Raw genomic sequence first — 25,001 nt, forward strand, 5'->3', positions numbered from 1 at the left:
GATGTCACTGAGCGTTCAGACAGCTTCTACTACTTCTAATAGCGCTACTAGACATATGCAGCGCTGTACATCAAAACACAGAAGAGACATTCCCTGCTCAAAAGCTTACAATCTAGCCAAGACAGACAAACTGGACAAGAAGGTGCAGCTATACACTCCTCCCTCAATATTTGCAGGGGTTAGGGGCAGAGCCAGCCCGCGAATATTGAAAATTTGCGAATAACTTTTGGGCCGACTCTGACCCCCACCCCACCCCCCCCCCCCCCCGCCTCCCTCCCGGCATCCTGGACCTTACCTGGTGGTCTAGTGGTCTTTTGGGGCAGGAGCAATCTTCCTACAATCTTGCCCCATGCAGATCACTCATCCTAGTACCACTGCACCTTGAGTATTTGTGCAATTCTGGATTGTCCAACTCAAAAATGATAAAGCAACAAAAATGGTTAAGTGGGATGAAATAGCTCCTAACATGAGGAAAAACATGAGGAAAAAAAAAAAAGGCAAAAACAGGATAGAGCTTTCTCCTAGGACAAGCAGGATGAGTCAGCCACATATGGGGCCACATACGGTGTTGTCCCAACAGCTCCCAATTTGCGGATAAGCTCTCCAATAGTTCAGAGAGTTGTTGTTTGTTTTTTTTTCTCTGAGCACGTGCAGTGCCCGGGCCCCACTTGCCGCGCACACTAGACCTTAATGCCAGCATTGAGCTGGCGTTAGTTCTAGCCACGTATTACGCGGTAATATCCTGCGTGTGCTAAAAATGCACCTTAGTAAAAGGAGCCCTCAGAGTACCTGAATGTAAACCACTTCAAACTGAACTATCATATAACAGGCATTTATAGATAGGCTTTTGATTCCACATAGCTCATCGAGAGTTCTTAGATCATCTTCACAGTTTACCCTTAACGTTCCTTCCTTGAAAATTATCGGAACACGCCGTGCTTCTATTTTTTCTGTAACTGCTCCAATGACTTGGAATTCTCTTCCTTTATATCTAAGACTCAAACAAGATTTGCAGAAATTTAAGAGTAGCTTAAAGTGCCTTCTTTTTAAAGAAGCCTTTAACTGAAAATACAATGTCCATTCAAGAGGTAACACCTTACGATTTCAGCCATCTCCAAATCAAGATTTCTAATAGCTCTCTTATTCGACCCCCACTTCTGCCAGCAATCCTCTTCTTCCTACCCTCCTTATGTACTTCCCTTTTTATGTACTTTTTCTTTAAAAATTGTATTTCCTCCCCTCTTAACTATTGTTTCCCGTGGTTTTAAAAAGCAATTACCCATGAAGGTCTGATTAATGTATTATGTATAAGTGATTTCTCTAAAATCATATTTTTATCTTTTGTACAACACTTTGTAATTTAGAAAAGCGTTCAATCAGATAATATGAATAAACTTGAAACTTGATAAATAAATAAAATTATTAGGCAGGTAGACTTAGAAAAGCCACTGCGTATCACTGGAAATGAACTGCTTTTTAGAATCTGCCCTCTTGTGATCTGGTGGACCTTGGACATGGCTTTTCTTAGATTCTTGTTAGTTTTCAGTTTACTGTCTTTTCCTCCAATGATTTAGAGCCAGGAAAGTGAAATTGTAGCATCACCCATCCTGAGGAAGAGAGCGGTTGCAGAAGGAAATGATTGCACCCTATGGCCAAAACTTTCTCTGCTGCTTCTCTCTGTCGCTGAATCATTTCTACCCCCAGGAGGGCTCTGGAAACAGGAGTCCCACATCCCTCACATTTCTGGCTCGTGTGAGTTCAGTTTAGAGGGAAGGAACAGTTGAACGACGCTCCAGGAAGGACCAGCAGGAGAACATCCAGGGAGGACAGAGACGCGGCTCAGAACGGAGAAGAAAATGTACTGGAAAGTCCCAGAGAGTGCTATGCCCCTGCTGGCATTAATCTTGGTCGCAATAGGTAAGCAGAGTTGCCCACCCACCTTCTTTCACCTGGGGAAATGACGCCCGCCCGCTTCCTTCCACCTGGGGATATGAGGTCGTGTCTGGTTTTGCAAGTGGCTACCCTCATTCCATCCCTCTCTGTTAAAATCTCCAAAAACTGTCGCTGCTCTTAGTCCAGGCAATTACTCTGATGCTGTATGGAAGGGACATTCTTTTGGTCTTATTCCCCATTCCTTTTTCTTTTCTGTCTTGATTTATTTTATATTTAACTTCTTTTTATGGTATGTTAGTTTTTGCCATCTTTTTTGGACTTCCAGAATATAAGAACATAAGAATAGCCTTACCAATGGGCCATTAAGCCCAGTAGCCCATTCTCATGGTGGCCAATCCAGGTCCCTAGTACCTTTTTGGATAGGACTCTTATGTACCAAGCAAGTAAACAGCAATTTTGGTTAGGCAACTACATAACAGAGCTAGACCGGTGGTCTCAAACTCGCGGCCCGGGGGACCACATGCGGCCCGCCAGGTACTATTTTGAGGCCCTCGGTATGTTACCATTGTTCTGAAATGTTGCACACCTCACTGCTGAAAACTCATGCAAGCTCTTTCCTGCATCTGTACGCGATTCTGAGGTGGAGTGGAGAGGACAATCGCGTACAGACGCAGGAAAGCGCTTGCGTCAGGTTACAGCAGTGAGGCGGGCAATGTTCCAGAACGTAGGGTAGCCATTGGAGGCACCGCTCCTGGCAGTGACTGCTTGATGTAAGATGGCGGTTGTGTCCGGTGCTGGAGGAGGTGAGAGCTGAAGGTGGACCACCTGACACTTAAGACACAAGTTTTCCAGGCACAAGTCGGATATTGATTCTCCCCTCTACAAAAAAAGCCTAGAGCAGTGGTTCCCAACCCTGTCCTAGAGGACCACCAGCCTGTCAGTTTTTCAGGATAGCTCTAATGAATATGCATGGAGCAGATTTGCATGCCTGTCACCTCCATTATATGCAAATCTCTCCATGCATATTCATTAGGGTTATCCCAAAAACCCGAATGGATGGTGGTCCTCCAGGACAGGGTTGGGAAACACTGGCCTAGACTAGAGGACTACACCAAAATCTTGTCTCTTGCAGTCAATACTTTAGAAACTAAATCACAATTTTGCATGAGGTAAAACTCGTAAAGTTTATAAATCTTTCCTTAATTGCTTCTGATAATTTCAGCTATACACAGCTGAAAGCAGTGCAACATGCAGAAAGTGAAAAACTATGTAACCTTCACTTTCTGCATGTTGCACTGCTTTCAGTTGTGTATAGCTGAAATTATCAGAAGCAATTAAGGAAAGATTTATAAACTATAACAAGTTTTACCTCATGCAAAGTTGTCATTTCTTTAATAAGACATTAATGATTTTTTCTGCGGCCCTCCAAGTACCTACAAATCCAAAATGTGGCCCTGCAAAGGGTTTGAGTTTGAGACTGACCTAAGAACATAAGAAGTGCCTCTGCTGGGTCAGATCAGAGGTCCATCGTGCCCAGCAGTCCGCTCGCGCGGCGGCCCAACAAGTCCAGGACCTGTGTAGTAGTCCTCTATCTGTACCCCTTTATCCCCTTTTCCTTCAGAAAATTGTCCAATTCCTTCTTGAACCCTAATACTGCACTCTGTCCTATCACGCCCTCTGGAAGCGCATTCCAGGTGTCCACCACCCATTGGGTGAAGAAAAACTTCCTAGCATTTGTTTTGAATCTGTCCCCTTTCAACTTTTCCGAATGCCCTCTCGTTCTTCTAGTTTTCGAAAGTTTGAAGAACCTGTCCCTCCCTACTTTCTCAATGCCCTTCATGATCTTGTAAGTCTCTATCATATCCCCTCTAATTCTCTTCTTCTCCAGGAAAAAGAGCCCCAGTTTCTCCAGTCTCTCAGTGTATGAAAGGTTTTCCATACCCTTTATCAAACGTGTCGCTCTCTTCTGAACCCTCTCGAGTATCATCATATCCTTCTTAAGGTACGGCAACCAATACTGGATGCAGTACTCCAGATGCGGACGCACCATTGCCCGATACAATGGAAGGATAACTTCTTTTGTTCTGGTTGTAATGCCCTTCTTGATTATACCTAGCATTCTATTTGCTCTCTTAGCGGCCGCTGCGCACTGTACCGACAGCTTCATTGCTTTATCCACTATTACCCCCAAGTCCCTTTCCTGGGTACTCTCACTCAATAACATCCCTCCCATCGTATAACTGTACCTCGGGTTTTTGCTTCCTACATGCAATACTTTACATTTCTCTACATTGAACTTCATCTGCCATCTCATCGCCCACTCCCCTAGCTTGTTCAGGTCCCTTTGTAATTCTTCGCAGTCCTCTTTAGTCCGAGCACCTCCAAAAGTTTGGTGTCGTCTGCAAATTTTATTATTTCGCACTTTGTCCCTGTTTCTATGTCATTTATAAATATATTGAATATCAGCGGTCCGAGCACCGACCCCTGCGGGACACCACTCATTACCTTCCTCCAGTTTGAGTAGTGGCCCTTCACTCCTACCCTCTGCTTCCTACCCGCCAACCAATTCCCGATCCATCTATGTACGTCTCCTTCCACCCCATAGTTCTTCAGTTTCCGAAGTAGGCGTTCATGGGGTACCTTGTCAAAGGCTTTTTGGAAATCTAAATAGACGATATCTATGGGGTCCCCTTTGTCCATCCGTTTGTTAATTCCTTCGAAGAAGTGCAGTAAGTTCGTCAGGCACGATCTCCCCTTGCAGAAGCCACGTTGGCTTGTGATTAGAAGTTTATTTCTTTCAAAATGCTCATCGATGCTGTCTTTTATCAGCGCTTCCGCCATTTTCCCCAGAACCGAGGTCCGACTCACCAGTCTGTAATTTCCCAGGTCACCTCTTGATCCCTTTTTAAAGATGGGCGTAACATTGACTATCTTCCAATCCTCCAGGATCACTCCTGTTTTCAGGGATAGATTGCAAACTTGCTGTAGTAGTTCCGCTATTTCCTCCTTTAGTTCTTTCAGTACCCTAGGGTGGATTCCGTCCGGGCCCGGCGATTTGTCGGTTTTTAATTTTTCTAACTGCCTGCGTACGTCTTCAAGGCTTACTTCCATGGATGTTAATTTATTTGTTTGGTCTTCTTTGAAGATTTGCTCAGGTTCCGGTATGTTGGATGTGTCCTCTTTTGTAAATACAGACGTCTTTAGGAAAGAAATAAAAACTGCATTGTTTAATAGATTAATCTCCTAAACAGAAGTTTCACTAAATCTAATACTGCTATTATGTCCACTCTTGTGTAAAATGTTGTATTTTAATAATTTGCTGATTGTCCAGCTCTCTTTGGTGTGAACCGCCTAAAAGTCATCTGATAATGGCAGTGTAGAAGAATAAAGTTGTTATTATTATGGCCAAAACCCAAAGAGTAGTAACATTCCATGGCATTCCAGGGCAAGCAGTGGCTTCCCCCATGTCTTTCTTAATAACAGACTATGGACTTTTCCTCTAGGAACTTGTCCAAAGCTTTCTTAAAACCAGCTACGTTATCCGCTCTCTGGCAACGTGTTCCAGAGCTTAACTATTCTCTGAGTGAAAAATAGTTTCCTCCTATTGGTTTGAAAAGTATTTCCCTGTAACTTCATCGAGTGTCCCCCTAGTCTTCGTCATTTTCGATCTAACCCACTCAGGGTTTTGTAGACTTCAATCATATCTCCCCTCAGCCGTCTCTTTTCCAAGCTGCAGAGCCCTAACTTTTTTAGTCTTTCCTCATACGAGAGGAGTTCCTTCCTCTTTATCAGAACCAGCTTCTGCTGGGCTCAGGTGCTCCGAGTCTTCATTCACAACTCCCTTGGGAATACCCTCCCCCCCAATGCATGCATGAGCAAAGCACACACACATAGATATCTCTTTTATATATTCTCAGTCCAGCTTTTGCTGCATTGGACTTCTTCTTTAGGCTATATTGCATCTCTCTGAAAAATTATCTAGGTCTGACCACTAGATATCACTATTGAACTTCATTCCCCATGCTTTCAGAGGGTTCCAGCTCTGCCTTTGCAATATTCCAATCTCAGCTGGACCACAGAACAGAATTCTGCCGTGGGAACTGATTTTTAGACCAACCCCTTATCTGTACAGTCTTCCTCACAGTCTCCTCTGGGTATCTGATTATGTTTTTCAATTTCTGTATTTATATAATTTCAACAGCAAAGAAATATGTAAGCAACCATAAGGACTGTGTTTCATAGCTCCATCTGCTGTGCTTTCTTAATATCCTGAATGATTGCAAGATTCCTGAGGTTTCCAGTCCTCTGCCAAAAAACTATTTCCACACCTAACTTCTTCATTCTAGAAGCATGAGATCTTTTTTCATTTTGATAGAAACCAAGGGGCAAAAAATGAAAAGGACATTATATTCCAGTCAATCATTTAACGGACTGTGAAACGAACAATAGGAAGGGGGTCACATTTGAGGCCAAAACCAAATGTTTTTAGTCTGACTCCAAAGGGAGGGACTGGGTTTCCTCTGCCTGTTCTGAAGTATGTGCCTCAAAACCTTAAGTCTGGTCAGAATCCAAGAATACGAAAAACCTTTAAATATACTTCTCTGTTTATCTAGATACTGATAAGCAAAGATGGTACTTGAATTAAGCATTTCCAGAGGCAGTTGAAGGAAGCACCACCTCCTATCTTGCATGGATTATAGGTCATTGGGAAAAATTATTATCAAGCTCCGCAAAACCTTCTCTATTTTTTAAAAAAAAATATTGTCATGCCCTTGGCCCCACCTACCCAAGGGTATAGGCTAAGTGTCTTTCATCGCCCACCCGAGGCTGTAGGCCGATTGTCCATTTACCGCCTACCAAAGGTGTAGGCCAAGTGTCCTAGCTAGTCGGAGCTCAGATGCTCAGGAACGGTTGCGGGCTTACAGAGCTTTAGGCACTAGGCCAGCATTCCTCCCTCGAGAGTCGCCCTGAAGCTCTTGTTTCCAAGAACTCAAATTATGCTCCGTTCTGCTGGGAGTCCATTAATCACCCCCTCCCCACACACACACACACACACACTCAGTTCAGGGTGAGGTCCCTTTTGACCCATAAGGGTTGAGGGGTCCAAGATAAAGCTCCTCTCCCTATCAGGAATCCAGTTTAAGGCTTTATAAATCGCCCCTTTTCCCTGCAATTCAATTCTTATGCAAATTAGTTATTCAAGTCCAATGGCAAGGTCCTCCAGCCTTTACTATTGGGCAACACACCCGGAGAAATAGGGGTAGCTGATTCCTAACACCACCCACCTAGTCTTCCACTATGACAAGAAGCACCCCATTAGGAACTAGGTTGACCTAACTATTCCCTGTTTAACCCTGGTTACCTTCTGCCCATCCTTAAGAGAACTCTGTGGAGGGGTAGACTCTGGTGTAGCCCTCCCTCGAGAAAGTACTCTCTCACGTGATGGGACATACACCCCATCACATCTATGCAGTGCACATAATTGGCAGTTATCACTGATAGTGTAGAAGGTCATAGTATATCTAAGGTGACCATATGTCCCGTTTTGAACGGGACTTTCCTGTTATTAGCTCGCCTGTCCCGTCGTCCCTACGCATAGCTTTGGGATGCTGAAATGTCCCGTTTTCAGAAGGACAGGTGAGCTAAAAATGGGCCACTGCCACCTATTTCTCTAAGCCACTGCCGCACAAACATCATTTTCATGCAGCGATTGCACAAGCCTTCCCCCCCAGCCCTCACCCACGTCAATTTTGACATCGGAGAGGAAGTTCTGGGCCAGCCAATCACTGCCTGGCTGGCCCGGAACTTCCTCTCCGATGTCAGAATTGACGTGGGGGGGGGGAAGGCTTATGCAGTCGCTGTACTAAAATGATGTTAGTGCAGTGGTGGCTTGGAGAAATAGGTGGTGGCGGTGGCTTGGGGGGGGTGGGCTGGGCCAGGTGAGAGAATGAAAGACAGAAAGGGGGGGCCGGCCCCAGGAGAGAGAAAGACAGAAGGGGGGGGCGGCCCCGGGAGAGAAAAAGACAGAAAGAAGGGGGGGGGCAGGGAGAGAAAGAAAGAAAAGATGCACAGTCAGACGGAAGTGCAACCAGAGACTCATGAAATCACCAGACAACAAAGGTAGGAAAAATTATTTTATTTTCAATTTAGTGATCAAAATGTCAGTTATGAGAATTTATATCTGCTGTCTATATTTTGCACTATATTTAACAGATTTTGGGAAGGGGGGAGGAGGGGTCTGGGATTCTGTCCCGTTTTGAGGGAAAAAAATAAATGGTCACATTAAGTATAGCCCATGAATAGGAAACAAAGATCACTAAGGACCATCTAAGTCTGGGACAATCAAACAAGACTTTATTATTGGACCCGACATGGGCCTTGTTTTGGAAGAAACTGTCTATGTCAGAGGTCATATGAGGAACTTGGATGGTTGTTCTGGGTTTCCTGTTCCTGACAGTTATCATTGTTCATTTTTATTTTGTGAACTTAGAAGATATTATTTGTAAGCTACTAAATTGCAAAGATAACTGGGGCAATTTACCCAGTTACATGTAGCCCAAATTGTCTGCCATTGCTAGCCAGCTTGGTTTAATTCCCCTAAATCTAACCAAAATTTCTTCAGCTAGATTTAGAGAAGCTACTTTTGTGTCCAGAGTAGAGCATCAAAATTTAGCTATTCCAACTGAAGCTCCACACTAACTCACTAAATTGAAAATCTGCCCCAGAAATAGTTCCAAACTCATCCCTTTTCTCATCAGCTAATTTTGTACACCCTGTAAATTTAGCTGGACATCTCTCTGGTCAACAGGAGAAATTTTACAAGCTCGGAAAGTTTAACTAGTAAACTTTGCAAGTTAGCTAAGTAAAATGTTATAAGCTGGCTCCTCCATTGTCCAGAGAGCTATAATTAGAAGGGGAAAACTGAGGTTCCCTCTTGCATCTCTCCCAAGATTTGGCCTTGGATTTCAGGTACCAGGTGCATCAGCCAGAGTTTCCCATTTCAGAAGGGTGGAGACAGTTACTCTTCCTATCTCACTGTCCTACAAGGAGGGTGGCGTGTTCAACAATACAAATTTCTCTTCAGACTAAAGGCACTATCGTAAATTCTAAATACAAAATATAGATAAAAATATTGAGATTCTGTGAGAGACTTAGGTCTTGTGGTTTATGACGGATGTCGTGCTCTCTCTTTGCCTTTCACCTCAGTCTCTGCCCAGGATCCCAGGTATGAGGTGTTTCAACCCGAACTGGTTTCAGCCGTGGTGGGGGAGTCCATTATCCTCCCCTGCTCCTTCTCCTATCCCCAGGAGATTGAACCCATCTGGAAAGTGAGAGTGTACTGGAGGATTAACAACTTCCATGGAAGTTATATCTTCAAAGACACGAATGACTTCGTCCATCCAGACTACGCAGAACGGCTCTCCTTACATGGGTTGCCTACAAGGGAGAAAACAGCTTCTCTCAGAATAGAAGATCTAAGGGAGAGTGACAGTAACAGGTACTTTTGCCGTGTGGTGTTGACAATGAATGATGAAGTGACTGAAGAGATACAGTGCATCCATGGGACAGAGCTCAGAGTGTCAGGTACGTATTGTAGGTCAGCCAACCCTTTACTGGAGGCACTTTCACTTTAAACAGGGATTGAAATAGAGAGCAATGAAACAGAGCAACCAAAGAAAGTAAAAGGGGCCTTGAGGGTAGAGGAAACTGTTCAGGGCCTGAACTGGAGAAAATGAAAAGATACAAAACAGCAAAAATAGGCCGCAAATAGTGGAGCCCAACAATCAACGGTGCTTTTCCAAGTAGATGGGGCAGGTAAGTGCCACTGACCAGGGCTCTACCTGGATTTTCAGCTGTATTATCCAAATAATGTCTCTGAAAATTAGGTAGAACCAGAAACTATTTGGAGATCAGCAATATTCTATACTAATATCTGGATAACTATCCAGATAACTCAGGACAGCAGAAATAAAATTTTTAAAAAATAATATCACAGGCCAAGGCGGTAAAAGCTCTGACCTCATAGAATTCCTACGAGTATTGGAGCTTTTACCGCCACGGCCTGTGGTTAAAAAAAACCCCTTTTGCGGCTTGATAAAAGGAGGGGGTTCATTTTTTTAACTGTTGTTTATGAAATGTTAAAAAAAAAAGTTCTAAAAGAAAAAAAAAATCCATTTAAAAAAATTAATTAGTCACTAAGCGTGTTCACCGAGGTGCCTACTGGCAAGTAGTCATGGTTAGGGCTGGATTTGGGTCGATTCAGTGTGTATTTTGGGTGTGATTTCAGTTCCAGGGGTAGGGAACTCCGGTCCTCGAGAGCCATAATCCAGTCGTGTTTTCAGGATTTCCCCAAAAAATATGCATGAGATCTATGTGCATGCACTGCTTTCAAGGCATAGTCATTGTGGAAATCCTGAAAACCCGACTGGAATACGGCTCTCAAGGACTGGAGTTCCCTACCCCTGAGTTAGACGCTGGTAGGTGCCTAGCTAAGGCACACTCATTTGGACTAAGATAACCCTGGCCTAAATGACAGTGTGCAGAAACTTTTAACACTTACTAGCATCTAAGAATGCTTAGACACTGCTAGGTGTGATTCTTTAAACAGCACCCAGGTGGTAATTGACATCCGCGATCAATGACCCCTTGGAGCTAGGCGCTGTTTATAGAATCAGGGTCTTTTTCACTAACTTTCAAAGGCCAGAAACTTCTTCCTCAGGTCAGGACAATATAAATAAAAAGATGACCTATCAGAAAACATAAGCAAAACATAAAAGCATTTCAATGGAAGTGTCAAGGGGAAAGGGGTGGGAGTGGAGGGGGAGAGATGAATAGGTGATGAGAAGGTGAAAAAATAAGCAGTGGTTTGTAACATACGTTTCTCTGGTTCCAGTCTCTGCTCCGAATTCCAGTTATGAGCTCTTTCAGCCCAAGTCAGTTTCAGCCGTGGCAGGGGAGTCTGTCCTCCTTTCCTGCTTCTTCTCCAACCACCGAATGCTCGACCCCATCTGGGAATTGAAGGTGTTCTGGAGAATTAACAGCTCTGATGGAGATTATATCTACCGAGACAAAGAGGGCTTCACCCATCCGGATTATACGGGACGAATCTCCCTGCATGGAGCCCTATGGACGATGAAAAGAGCCTCCATCACAATCAAACAGCTGAGGGAGAATGACACTAACAGATACTTCTGTGGAGTGGAGTCGACAAATGAAGGAAAAAGTGAACAGTGGCAAAGCATCGGAGGGACGGAGCTCAGAGTGTCAGGTAAAGTTTTATATACAGGAGTGTCAATTTTCTCATTATTCCTAAATAGCTGATGCCCCGGCGTTGCACGGGTATTTAATTATAGCAATAACACTGTAAATGGATTCAAATAAAGATACTTTATAGTGGTGAATGAAAATATTTTTTTACAGCTTTATAAAAAAGTACAATAATCAAATTATAATGTGAAATATTTGACAAAATGAATACAATACAACTAACACAAAACTTGATTATAAACAACATTTTTAGTTTCACCTCCAGGAGCAAGAACATATACATTCTTGGGTGAACCCACCCTTCCCACGTGTGCAGGTGGGCCGCGAGACCCCCAGAACATATCACCCCAGGTAGTGAGGGATCTGCATACCAAGTTTCGTTCAAATCGGTCCCACAGCTTCTTACATTTTTTCCATTGACTTGAATGGGTGAAATCTGATTTTCTGTTTGTAGCTCCGCCCACGTGTGCAGGTGGGCCGCGAGACCCCCAGAACATATCACCCCAGGAAGTGAGGGATCTGCATACCAAGTTTCGTTCAAATCGGTCCCACAGCTTTTTACATTTTTTCCATTGACTTGAATGGTGAAATATGATTTTCTGTTTGTAGCTCCGCACACGTGTGCAGGTGGGCCGCGAGACCCCCAGAACATATCACCCCAGGTAGTTGGAATTACTGTGAGAATGGCAGCTTTATACATTTTTTCCATTGACATGAATGGGTGAAATCTGATTTTCTGTTTGTAGCTCCGCCCACGTGTGCAGGTGGGCCGCGAGACCCCCAGAACATATCACCCCAGGTAGTGAGGGATCTGCATACCAAGTTTCGTTCAAATCGGTCAAGCCGTTTTTGAATTACTGTGAGAATGGCAGCTTTTTACATTTTTTCCATTGACATGAATGGGTGAAATCTGATTTTCTGTTTGTAGCTCCGCCCACGTGTGCAGGTGGGCCGCGAGACCCCCAGAACATATCATCCCAGGTAGTGAGGGATCTGCATACCAAGTTTCGTTCAAATCGGTCAAGCCGTTTTTGCGTGATCGCGGCACATACACACATACATACACACATACCTCCGATTTTATAAATATAGATATTAATTTTCATTAGTGAGACGTCATGCCCAAGTAGAGTGAGGCCATAAGGTTACCATATAGCTCCAGAAAAAGGAGGATGGATTGAGACTTGCCCCTCCATGCATCTTCTGTTTCTTTGGAGATCTCATTCCTTCACTGTCCCCCAACAGAAAGCTCTCATGTTCTTTTTTTGTAACAAATGATAGTTTTGTGATAAGAACATAAAATTTGCCATACTGAGACAGACCGAAGGCCCATCAAGCCCAGTATCCTGTTCCCAACAGTGGACAATCCTGGTTACAAGTACCTGGCAAGATCCCAAAAGAGTAATACAGGTTTTATGCTACATATCCTAGAAATATGCTGTGGATTTTCTCAAATCAATCTTAATAATGACTTATTGACTCTTCTTTTAGGAAATTGCACCTTTTTTAAACCCTGCTAAGCTAACTGATTTAGAATATTTGCCTTTCTGTCTCTTTCTCTAGATTCTGCTCGGAAACCTGGGTACCAAGTGTTTCAGCCTGAGTTGCTCTCAGCTGTGGCGGGGGAGTCAGTCATCCTTCCCTGTTACTTCACCTACCCCCAGGAGATTAGGTCCATCCGGAACCTGAATGTGTCCTGGAGAATTAACCACTTCAATGGAGATTTTATCTACAATTACAGTGAAAAATTCACCCATCAGAATTACAAGGGGCGGATCTCCCTGGCTGGGTATCCCTGGGGGGATAAAACAGCCTCCATCAGAATAAGGGACCTGAGAAAGAATGACGGCAACAGATATTACTGTCGATTACAGCTGATGAAAAATGATGGTGCGATTGAAGAGGTGCAAAGCGTCAATGGGACAGAGCTCAGAGTGACAGGTAAAGTATTTGAGAGAACGTCATCCCTATTCTTATCCTTAATATTAACCCCCACCCCCGGGAGACAATTCCCAAGTGCTGAGAACAGGGTGATGGGGAAAGAAAGAAATGGGGTGAAGGCTTATCTGATGCAGTGCTCTAACTTCCCTGCCCAATGTTCCCTGCAAGGTGGATGGGAGTCCACTGCTCGTGTTCCTACCATCTGAGTTGGAAAAGGGGGCAGATAAGTCACAGTTTCAGTCCGAGAGGCAGGCAGATGCCCTAGGGTTCTAGCAGAACTTGGCTGTCTTTTCAATTAAAATTGCAACCGTGCTGCGTTATGCCCAATGGTAGGCACACAGGCAAGGGACTTCCGTCCATCTTATGTCCCAAGACTTTTGTCCACCACTGTCCCTGCCCCCAGGCCCCCTAAACCTCTTCTTTCAGCAGCTGCCTACTCCAGTGAGTTCTGATCTTCTTCATCATCCCTTTCTCTCACGCTGAAAGAGGTATGGCTACCACTAAGCAAGCCCGGCAAAAAGCCCAGGGTTGACCAATTGTATAAGCTATCTACTGTACCACCCTCTAGGAGAAAGGAGTGGCCTAGTGGTTATCGCTACAATCTCAGTACCTTGAGGTTGTGAGTTCAAGCCCCACAATGCTCCTTGTGACCTTGAGCAGGTTACTCAATCCTCCACCGCCCCAGGTACATTAGATAGATTGTGAGTAGACTAGGCCAAATGACTGACTGCCTGAATGCAAACTGCTTAGACAATTAATAGGCAGTATATAAATAACAAAATTGAATTTATTCCCAGCTCCTGTGATCCCCTGCTCTCTCCCATTTCCCTGTCCATCCCGTGAGTCTGGCATCTTTCCTCTCTTAACTACCTTCAACTTTGTAACCTTATGGTGGCGGAGGGAAGACTGAGGGGTCGGCCTTTTTTCTTTATACCACTGTAACTGAATATCACCAATCAAATATAAGTTTGCAGGGCTGTTGGGGGGAGGGATAGGAGATGAAAAATTTCCAGACCAATAGGAGGGACTGGGAAGGGGGAAAGAGACTCAGACTCAGAGGGTAGGAGATAGAGGCCAGACCTGGCATGACGTTTCAAATGCTTTATAAATCTTACTACTAGCATCTCTGTTCTTGAGGTTCATACCTGCCTCTCTCCCCATCTTTGCTGGATCTGAGGTGCTGTGTGCATTAGCCAATTCTGGAGCGGGAGAGGGGGCATTCCATGCATCTTTTTTTTTGTTCCTTTGGAGAGGTCATTCCCTCACCATCCCACAGACAGAAATATCTCATGTTTAGTCTCTGTAACCAACAAACGTTTTCTGCTTTTTAACATTTGTCTTTCTCTTCTCATTCTCCAGACTCGGCTCAGAAACCTGGGTACCAAGTGTTTCAGCCTGAGTTGGTGTCAGCTGCGGTGGGGGAGTCGGTCATCCTTCCCTGTTCCTTCACCTACCCCCAGGAGATTGAGCCCGTCTGGGACGTGAGAGTGTCCTGGAGAATTAACGCCTTCCTGGGAGATTATATCTACAAGTTCATCCCAAGTTTCACCCATCAAAATTACAGGAGACGGATCTCCCTGTCCGGATTCCCCTGGGGGAATAAAACAGCCTCTATCAGAATAAATGACCTGAGAAAGAGTGACAGCAACAGGTACTACTGCAGAATAAAGCTGATGAAAAATGATGGAGCGACTGAAGAGGTGCAAAGCGTCAATGGGACAGAGCTCAGAGTGACAGGTAAAGTATTCGAGAGAATGTCACCCCCATTTTATCCTAAATATTAACGTCCACTCCTAGGAGACAATTCCCGTGGGGAGAGTAGGTTGATGGAGAAAGGAAGAAATGGGGAGACGTCTGACCTAATCCAGTGCTCGAATGTTCCTTGTAAAGTGGATGAGAGTCCATTGCCCGTGTTTCTACCATGGAGGTAGAAAGGCAGCAAAGTCACAGTTACTGAGAGGTAGGTAGGTCCCCTGGGGGGGGTCTTGCAGAACTTACCTGTGCTTTGCAATTGAAATAGTTGATCTTCTTGCTGCATTCCCAATGATAGATTATGGACAGCAGGCTTCCTTGGTTCATAGTCATTCGCATGCGGGATTTCGGCGTGCCGACATTACAGCGCAGAAAAATCGGCGCAAGACCCCAGCAGGCTGCCTAAAAAGTTACTTTTAAAGAGCTCCGACATGGGGTGTAAGTGGGGAACCCCCCATGTTTACTTTATACTCTTCGCGCTGCCATTGGGGGGGGGGGGTTGGAACCCTCCATTATAGAGTAAACGTAACTTTTCCCGATTTTTTAGGAAAAAGTTAAGTTTTCTCTATAATGTGGGGGGTTGCACACGATGGCCAATCCAGGTCCCTAGTACCTGGCCAAACCCCAAGGAGAAGGAATATTCCATGCAGTGGCTTCCCCCGTGTCTTTCTCAATAACAGACTAGGGGCTTTTCCTCCAGGAACTTGTCCAAACCTTTCTTAAAACCAGCTCTTACCACATCCTCTGGCAACGTGATCCAGAGCTTAACTATTCTCTGAGTGAAAAAAAATTTCCTCCTATTGGTTTTAAAAGTATTTCCCTGTAACTTCATCGAGTGTCCCCTAGTCTTTGTCATTTTTGACAGAGCAAAAAAATCGATCCACTTGTACCCGTTCTACTCCACTCAGGATTTTGTAGGCTTCAATCCTATCTCCCCTCAGCCGTCTCTTTCTGCTTTAAAATGCTGTATGGGACACAACGACACAATATATTCTCAGTGACGGCGCCACAGCTCTGGAATGCTATGCCACAACATCTACCGTGTTTCCCCGATGGTAAGACACTGTCTTATTTTTTTTGGAAGGCCAAAATATGCTCTAGGGCTTATTTTCGGGGGGATGCCTTATTTACCCTTTCATGTCCCCTCTGTATCTCTATCCTTATTCAGTAGGTCCTGCTTACCCTTTCTCTTCTTTGTGTCACTATCTCCATTTTCAGCTTTCTCCCCCTTTTCCTTTGTTACTGCACCCTGTAGCTAGAATCTTTCCACCCTCCCTCCACTCCGGCCCAGCCCAGTATGAAATATTTCCTTTTGTTTCCCTCCCCTCTCTCTCTCTTCTCCTCCCTCACCCACGAGTCCTGCATCTGGCCCTCTCCCTTCTACCTGCACCTGGCAACACCCCCCTGCTCCGCGGCTCTCTTCAGCAACTCGTCAGCAGCAGTGATCAAGACAAGCTGCCGACATCGAGGCCTTCCCTCTACGAGTCCCGCCTTTGTGGAAAAAGGAAGTTGAAACAAGCGGGACTCGCAGAGGGTAGGCCCCGACGTCAGAAGCTTGTGTCGATCGCTGCTGCTGAGTTGCTGAAGAGAGCCGCGGAGCAGGGGATGTGGCCGGAAGCAGGTAGAAGGGAGAGGGAGATAGGAAGGCTGTAGATCTCCGGAGCATGACACCGACCCCGGCCAGGATGATTTCTTTTTCAGGCGTGCACCTTACAAGTCCAGCGTCGCGGTGGGAAATAGCCATGCTGAGCAGTGAGCTCAGCACGTACACAGATGAAAGCCTTGCTTGCTGATTGGTCCGGCGGCACGGCCGCCGGACCAATCAGCAAGCAAGGCTTTCATCTGTGTACGTGCTGAGCTCACTGCTCAGCATGGCTATTTCCCGCCGCGACGCCAGACTTGTAAGTTGCATGCCTGCGTGACACACTACCGGAGCCACGGCAAAGGTGGAAAAGAGCCGCATGTGGCTCTGGAGCCGCGGGTTGCCGACCCCCGCGGTAGACGGAGGGACCACACAGAGTCACCCACCGTACCACCCGATTCGGGTAAGCGCAGGTATCGATGGGTGGCTTATTTGCGGGGGGGGTGCCTTATTTTACAATTTTTTCTAAAAAGGGGGGGCTGTCTTATTTGATGGCCCTGCCTTATCATCGGGGAAACACGGTAAGAGAGGAAATCAGTTTGACCCGTTTTAAAAGCAATTTAAAAATGCTTCCTTTTTAAAGATGTTTTTAACCCTTAAAATACGTTTGGTTCTTATACAAAAGTCCTTTTCTAATTGCCCCTTTTTTTTCCTCTTCATTCTCTTTTTAGATTCCCTGTCCTTTCCATACATGTCTCTTCTCTGAACTTTAAAAATACTAAGGCCCTCTTTAACTAACGTACGCTAACCGATGACAGTGTGATAAGGCAGTGGATGCTGCCAGAAGGATGCTGGGCTGTATAAAGAGAGGCGTAGCCAGTAGAACGAAGAAGGTGTTGATATCCCTGTACAGGTCATTGGTAAGGCCCCATTTGGAGTATTGTGTTCAGTTTTGGAGGCCGTATCTGGTGAAGGACGTAAGAAGACTTAAAGTGGTCCAGAGGAGGGTGACAAAAATGATAGGAGGCTTGCACCAGAAGACGTATGAGGAGAGACTGGAAGCCCTGAATATGTATACCCTAGAGGAAAGGAGAGACAGGGGAGATATGATTCAGACGTTCAAATACTTGAAGGGTATTAACGTAGAACAAAATCTTTTCCAGAGAAAGGAAAATGGTAAAACCAGAGGACATAATTTGAGGTTGAGGGGTGGTAGATTCAAAGGCAATGTTAGGAAATTCTACTTTACGGAGAGGGTGGTGGATGCCTGGAATGCGCTCCCGAGATAGGTGGTGGAGAGGAAAACGGTGACTGAGTTCAAAGAAGCGTGGGATGAACACAGAGGATCTAGAATCAGAAAAGAATATTAAAGATTGAACTAAGGCCAGTACTGGGCAGACTTGCACGGTCTGTGTCTGTATATGGCCATTTGGTTGAGGATGGGCTGGGGAGGGCTTCAATGGCTGGGAGGGTGTAGATGGGCTGGAGTAGGTTTTGACAGAGATTTCGGCAGTTGGAACCCAAGCACAGCACCGGGTAGAGCTTCGGATTCTTGCCCAGAAATAGCTAAGGAGAAAAAATTTTAAAAAATTTTAATCGAATCAGGTTGGGCAGACTGGATGGACCATTCGGGTCTTTATCTGTCGTCATCTACTATGTTACTATGTAATTTAGCACGCGCTAAACGCTAACGCGTGCATGTTAGTCTATGGACGCGTTAGCGTTTAGCACGCACTAATTCGATTAGCACCTTAGTAAAAGAGGGGGTACATTGTACTTCTCTCCCCTCTCCCCTCTCCCCTCTTTGTATTAGCTGGTCTGTATGTCCAATTGTCTACCCCATTATTTTAAATTTTTAATTGTGTGTAAAAAAATATGCTTATGTTTTATTAATTTTTGATTTTTCTATCTCGCTTAGTAAAACTAAATAAGCGATTCATCAAAGTCCAATAAAAACTTGAAAAAAACTTATCTCGTTAATCACTTCAGGCTCACAGAAAGAAAATTATCACTACGCAAGCTCAGTATATTTACATTAACTTCAGTAAAAGGTTGCACATATAAGCAATTTCTTCAGAGAATTCTGGCTTATCAGGTAGCATCCTGAGATAGGAGTGTTGGTAAATTTATACAGGATTCTGGCTCTTATCAGGGTTTTAGGAAGATGTTGAAGGGGATCAGGGGGGTGGGCGATCGCTATCACAGCAGGAGAGATGAGCCATCTCTCCTGCCGCAATCGTTGCTTGGGGGGGGGGGGGTGTAGGCAGGTTGCCGGGGCCGCTGAGCTGATCGTGGCGGCTGCGATCAGCTCAGCGGCCCCTTTTTCGGCACTTATACCTGTTTTGACTTGGTCTAAGTCACAACGTATAAGTGCCGACTAGGCAACCTGTCAAAAGGTTTGGTTATACCTGCTGTACGACTAAGTATAGGTCGGCCTACCTCTCGTCCTTTCCCCTCCTCTAAAAACGCCTCTTTTCGCTCTATGCGTCTAGAGGCAGGGGAAAGGCCTAAGCTGGTTTTAGATAAGTCTAAAACCAGCTTTGGTTATGGGTACTTGGACGATCAGGCTTTTTGATCGTCCAAGTACCCATTTAGGCCACTTTGTGGATGGTTTGTTGTGTTTTTTTTTATTATGAGCCCCATGGTTTAGTTTCAAATCTTCACAATTTCAACTTAACAGCACTTAATTTATATCTTCAATGTAGCAAATTGAACCCACAGCCAACACAGCCAGAAGGGATTGTGTGGGGCAGTGGTTAAAGCTACAGCCTCCGCACCCTAGCGTTGCGGGTTCAAACCCATGCTGCTCCTTCTGATCCTGGGCAAGTCACTTAATTCCCCCTATTACCCCAGGTACATTAGATAGAATATGAACCCCCAGGACACCCAGGGAAAATTATTGAGTGCCTAAATAAATTCATTCTGAGCTCCCTGGGGAGAATGGTATAGAAAATTGAACCAATAAATAAATATTTTGTGCTCTTCTTCGGGGAAATGGTCTGTTTTATTGCTGCATCTCATACTTCTAGTCACCCTACTGAGTATCAACCTTGTTAGCTTTTGGGTCAATACAAGGAGGTGCACATGCCCTGGCATTGAGTATCCAGGGTTGGTTCAGCCCACAGCTATGAGTGGCTTACAAGCTGGTTACCACCAAGGGCTAAATATTAACCTCCCCCCTCAAATTTTAATATAGTTTCTTTTGGATAATTGGAAATTCCTTCTAGAGGTTCAGAAGTATCCAGCTGGTTTGAGGGAAGGAGAGGGCAACCAGTGGTCTAGAGGTTCAGAAGTATCCAGCTGGTTTGAGGGAAGGAGAGGGCAACCAGTGGTCTAGAGGTTCAGAAGTATCCAGCTGGTTTGAGGGAAGGAGAGGGCAACCAGTGGTCTAGAGGTTCAGAAGTATCCAGCTGGTTTGAGGGAAGGAGAGGGCAACCAGTGGTCTAGAGGTTCAGAAGTATCCAGCTGGTTTGAGGGAAGGAGAGGGCAACCAGTGGTCTAGAGGTTCAGAAGTATCCAGCTGGTTTGAGGGAAGGAGAGGGCAACCAGTGGTCTAGAGGTTCAGAAGTATCCAGCTGGTTTGAGGGAAGGAGAGGGCAACCAGTGGTCTAGAGGTTCAGAAGTATCCAGCTGGTTTGAGGGAAGGAGAGGGCAACCAGTGGTCTAGAGGTTCAGAAGTATCCAGCTGGTTTGAGGGAAGGAGAGGGCAACCAGTGGTCTAGAGGTTCAGAAGTATCCAGCTGGTTTGAGGGAAGGAGAGGGCAACCAGTGGGTGTCAGCAGCCTCCTGAAACGAGTCCCGCCTTCTTCCATCAGCATCTGCCACCACCTCCCCTCCGCCTGAACAAAATCTAATGTGTTTCCTTTTTTTTTTTTTTTTTTTAATCTCTACAGACAAGCAAATAAATAATCCTGTCACATTTTCACCAAGGACAGCAGTGGCTCCCACTGTGGACAAAGAAAACAGAAAAAGGAACCCAAATCCTGACGTTGAGGAGGAAGGCAAAACCGAGACAGTGAATCCCGGGGGAGACTATGGAAATATCGCCAACTACTAAACATTCCAAGAGCACTATGGGTGTAATTCTATATGTTGCCCGCTAGTTTTAGGCAGCCAAAATGTATACATATGTAGACACGCATACAGAATAAGTAACACCCTAGATTTTCTTGCTGTTTTCTCAGCAACCGCTTCAAACTTCAATGAGAAATTTTACATACTTGGACCCCCTTTTTTCAAGCTGCATTAGGGTTTTTATCACAGATCGCTGTGTTAAAAGCTCCGACGCTCATGGAATTTCTATCAGCATTGGAGCTTTTACCGCAGCAAACCACTATGAAAAACCCTAATGCAGTGTGTTTTACATGGGGACTTTATTTAGTTCTCATACTTACGTATTATTATTAAATAACAGCCCAGGTCACAAGCACCTGACAGAACCCCAAAGAGTAGCAACATTCCAAAGCTGAGATTGTGATGTTCCACTAATGCCTAACAGTCAAACTAATCAGTGATGTCACAATGGTTTGAATATTCTATACTTGGCCTAACCCTTTTTTTAAACCCTGCTAAGCTAACTCCTTTTACCACATTCTCTGGGTATGAATTCCAGAGTTTAATTACACATTGAGTGAATAAATATTTTCTCCTGTTTGTAACAGCTTCATTATATGCCTCCTAGTCCTAGTAGAGATTTACCTCCATGGAAAAATGTAGGCTGCTTGTCCGTTACTTACTTATACCTCTAAGCTATTTCAGTATTACTAACATATTCCCTCTTCCCTAGGGTATAAAAACTTTCTTTTCTTTTTCAGTTTTATTGTAGTGTATGCTGCCTTGACATGCTTGCTAAGAAAGATGTATATCAAATTCCAAATAAATCATAAACCATAACAGAGACAGGAGAGGTTGGCTCCTTTTCTTGCTGGAAGGTGGAGTGAGAGAGTGACTGGCAGGAATGGAGAGAAGGGAGAGAGAGTGACTGGCAGTGATGTAAGAGCGGAGGGAGAATGACTGGTAAGGACAAAGGGAGTGTGGAAGGAGATTGACTGGAAGGGACAAAGAGGGAGGAGAAAGGCTCAAAAGGTTAATTACTTAAAGAGAAATTCTGTAGCGAGTTGCTTATTTATGTTCCATCTCTGTGCCCTACAGGTACAGATACTTGCATGTAAGTGAAAATATCATTTGGGCATCTAAGTGATATTCTACAAATAGGCACTCAAATGGCATTGCTCATATTTCTAAGGAGGTATTCACATGCATGGCCATAGGTGGGGCAGACATTTAGGCTGACAGATTATAGAATACTGTAAGTTGCCCACATGCCTGCTATATTTAGCTTAAGAACAAAATAGCCTTACTGGGTCAGACCGATGGTCCATCAAGCCTAGTAGCCCGTTCTCACGGTGGCCAATCCAGGTCACTAGTACCTGGCCAAAACCCAAGGTGTAGCAATATTCCATGCTACCGATACAGGGCAAGCAGTGGCTTCCCCCGTGTCTTTCTCAATAACAGACTATGGACTTTTCCTCCAAGAACTTGTCCAAACCTTTCTTAAAACCAGCTACGCTATTCGCTCTTCCCACATCCTCTGGCAACACGTTCCAGAGCTTAATTATTCTGTGAGTTAAAAAAAAAAATTCCTCCTATTGGTTTTAAGAGTATTTCCCTGTAACTTCATCGAGTGTCCCCTAGTCCCCCACTTATGCTCAGTCTATAGGTTATACGTAAATGTTTATCTAATGTGCACCTGTATTCAATAAGGACACTTGGGTAAGGTTACCAGACGTCAGGACTTTCCCGGACATGTAATGTAATGTACATGTCCTCTTTTTAGAGGACGTGTCTGGGCACCTGGACAGCTTTTCAAAACCCAGCACTTTGTCTGGATCTTGAAAAGCTTCCACCTCGGGAGGGCATCAGGAGGGCATCTATGCCTGCACGGATGCAACACGGTGATATCATTTTTTTTATCATGTGCAGATGCCCTTCTGATGTGGTCCCGAGGATGAGAACAGGTTGAGGGGGCGGGGTTTGGGCATGACATATGCAGAATGGGGCGGGACAACACTGGGCAGGCCTGGAGGCGGGGCTATGGGTCTGGATTTTACGGGAGTAAAATCGTGTAACCCTACACTTGGGCCTGTATTATTGGGTGCCTAATGGAGGCGGCCCTGGCGTAAAAATGCCTCCTCTCCTTAGTGCACAGACTGACCAGGTCCCCTACTTAGGGGAATCCACTAGATCTGTTACTAGCTGATAAAACCAAGGTTACAGAGGCAGGCTGTGGATGTGGTTCCAACACATGTCTGTGTACTCACAGCAGAGAAAGATTTACATGTTCCATAAGAAAATAAGAATAGCCTTACATGGGCTTTTTCAGTGCAAATGAAATTAAATGAAAATAAAACCAGAAGGATTGCGAAGACCTGCAACACGAGAAATGGGCCACGACATGGCAATGAGGTTTTAACATGGATAAGTGTAAGGTGGTGCATGTCGGTAACAGAATCTTATACATGAATACAGATTGTACGGTACAGTACTCAGAGAGATCCCCCAGGAAAGAGATTTGGGAGTACTGGTTGACAAGTTGATGAAGCCGTCCGCACATTGAGCAACGACGGCGAAAAGGGCAAACAGAATGCTAGGAATGATTAAGAAGGTTATCATACCGCTGTACCGGGCCATGGCATGCCCCTACCTGGAATACTGCGTCCAGCACTGGTCACCGTACATGAAGAAGGACACGGTACTACTCGAAAGGGTCCAGAGAAGAGCAACTAAGATGGTTAAGGGGCTGGAGGAGTTGCCCTACAGTGAGAGATTAGAGAAACTGGGCCTGTTCTCCCTTGAAAAGAGGAGACTGAGAGGGGACATGATCGAAACATTCAAGATAATGAAGGGAATAGACTTAGTAGATAAAGACAGGTTGTTCACCCTCTCCAAGGTAGAGAGAACGAAAGGGCACTCTCTGAAGTTATAAGGGGATAGATTCCATACAAACGTAAGGAAGTTCTTCTTCACCCAGAGAGTGGTGGAAATCTGGAATGCTCTTCCGGAGTCTGTCATAGGGGAAAACACCCTCCAGGGATTCAAGACAAAGTTAGACAAGTTCCTGCTGAACCGGAACGAACGCAGGTAAGGCTAGTCTTAGTTAAGGCGCTGGTCTTTGACCTAAGAGCCGCCACGTGAGCGGACCGCTGGGCACGATGGACCACTGGTCTGACCCAGCAGCGGCAAATTCTTATGTTCTTATGTTCTTTGGCTTGTCCTGGGCTAGATGGCCTTCCATCTTCTAATCTATTTCATTGCCTTCAATTGAGTTCTCTTCCAGAGTTTTAGGTGTTATTTTAGACTCTTCACTCTCATTCAACGAGCACATCAACTCTCTAGTAAAAAAAAATAAATAAATAAATAAAAAGCTTTTTCAATCACCACATGGTTAAGAAAGCCAGGTGACAGATTGCTTCCAAAAGAAGCACTTTTCTGCTCTTGTTTAGTCCATCATTCTTTCACAGCTGGATTATTGTAACTTTATGTAATGTAATTGTAATGTAATTTATTTCTTATATACCGCTACATCCGTTAGGTTCTAAGCGGTTTACAGAAAATATACATTAAGATTAGAAATAAGAAAGGTACTTGAAAAATTCCCTTACTGTCCCGAAGGCTCACAATCTAACTAAAGTACCTGGAGGGTAATAGAGAAGTGAAAAGTAGAGTTAGAGGAAAAATAAAAATAAAATAAACATTTTAACAAGACAGCATTGCTCTAAATACTTTGGAAGGTAGAAGAGAGGAGAGAAAGGAATAGAAGCAGAAGGGGGAGCCGTTGAACAGTAGAATTCTGGAGAAATTTAAATGATAGAAATAGAACAAAACAAAGACAAAAGGCAAAACAATAGATAAGATTAAAGATAAATCATAAGCTGGAAAGAAAAATAAAATAAAACTTTGTCTTCAATCCACGGTTTCAGCGTCAGTGATGAAGTGGAGCAAGTAAGTTTAGGAGGAGCGATTGACGTTTCCAGAAAGGGCTTCTTCAGGGAAGAGACTTGGCCGACAGTCCTGGGATGCCTATGTCTCCTCCCCTGCGATGTTCTCCCATCCATGCATTCCCTCCCAGACACACTGCCTGTGCCCCAGCCGCTCCATATCTATCATATCATATCTATCTATCATAGTCTAACCAAAACCAGTTTACATAGGCTGCAACTAATTCAGAACACTGTGGCCAAGCTAATCTTCGGCAAAGGCAAATTTGAGCATGCATCCCTGCTAGCTGCTAAACTACATTGGCTTCCAGTATTCACCAGAATACAGTTTAAATGTGTTTGTTTTACTTTTAAAATCCTACTTGGCATCTGCCCTCCACTAATTCCTTTTTCTTGGTTTACCAACAAACAAGGACTGGTTAGATCTATGCACAAACTTAAATTAACATTCCCCTCTATGAAAGGCATTTTTTCTTCTGGCAAACTGGGTGAGTCCTTCTCATTCAAATTAACTGAATTATGGAATACCAATATTCCTTTGTGGCTGAGAGATTCGGATACTCTTCAAA

General features: G+C 44.6%; 1 protein-coding gene across 2 annotated transcripts; it reads left to right on the forward strand.

Moving 5' to 3' along the window:
* Nucleotides 1-1,574: 1,574 nt before the first annotated feature.
* LOC117350883 (protein turtle homolog B-like) lies at nt 1,575-21,332 on the forward strand. 2 transcript variants are annotated; one of them, XM_033925578.1, is made up of 6 exons: nt 1,575-1,917; nt 9,100-9,477; nt 10,787-11,161; nt 12,724-13,101; nt 14,461-14,838; nt 20,329-21,332. In XM_033925578.1, the coding sequence occupies exons 1-6, from the start codon at nt 1,857-1,859 to the stop codon at nt 20,490-20,492; spliced, it is 1,734 nt and encodes a 577-aa protein (XP_033781469.1). In that variant the 5' UTR covers nt 1,575-1,856; the 3' UTR covers nt 20,493-21,332. The 2 variants fall into 2 exon arrangements, with proteins under 2 accessions (XP_033781469.1, XP_033781470.1); XM_033925579.1 differs by lacking the exon at nt 10,787-11,161.
* Nucleotides 21,333-25,001: the final 3,669 nt, after the last annotated feature.

The sequence above is a fragment of the Geotrypetes seraphini genome, chromosome 16 (genome assembly GCF_902459505.1).
Source record: "Geotrypetes seraphini chromosome 16, aGeoSer1.1, whole genome shotgun sequence".
Classification (NCBI taxonomy): Eukaryota; Metazoa; Chordata; class Amphibia; order Gymnophiona; family Dermophiidae; genus Geotrypetes; species Geotrypetes seraphini.

Bases quoted from the DNA above. Each gene is read 5' to 3' on its own strand.
- LOC117350883 (XM_033925578.1), top strand. From the start codon at position 1,857: ATGTACTGGAAAGTCCCAGAGAGTGCTATGCCCCTGCTGGCATTAATC. The intron at 9,478-10,786 runs GTACGTATTGTA...CTCTGGTTCCAG, and splicing joins GACAGAGCTCAGAGTGTCAG to TCTCTGCTCCGAATTCCAGT. The intron at 13,102-14,460 runs GTAAAGTATTTG...CTCATTCTCCAG, and splicing joins GACAGAGCTCAGAGTGACAG to ACTCGGCTCAGAAACCTGGG.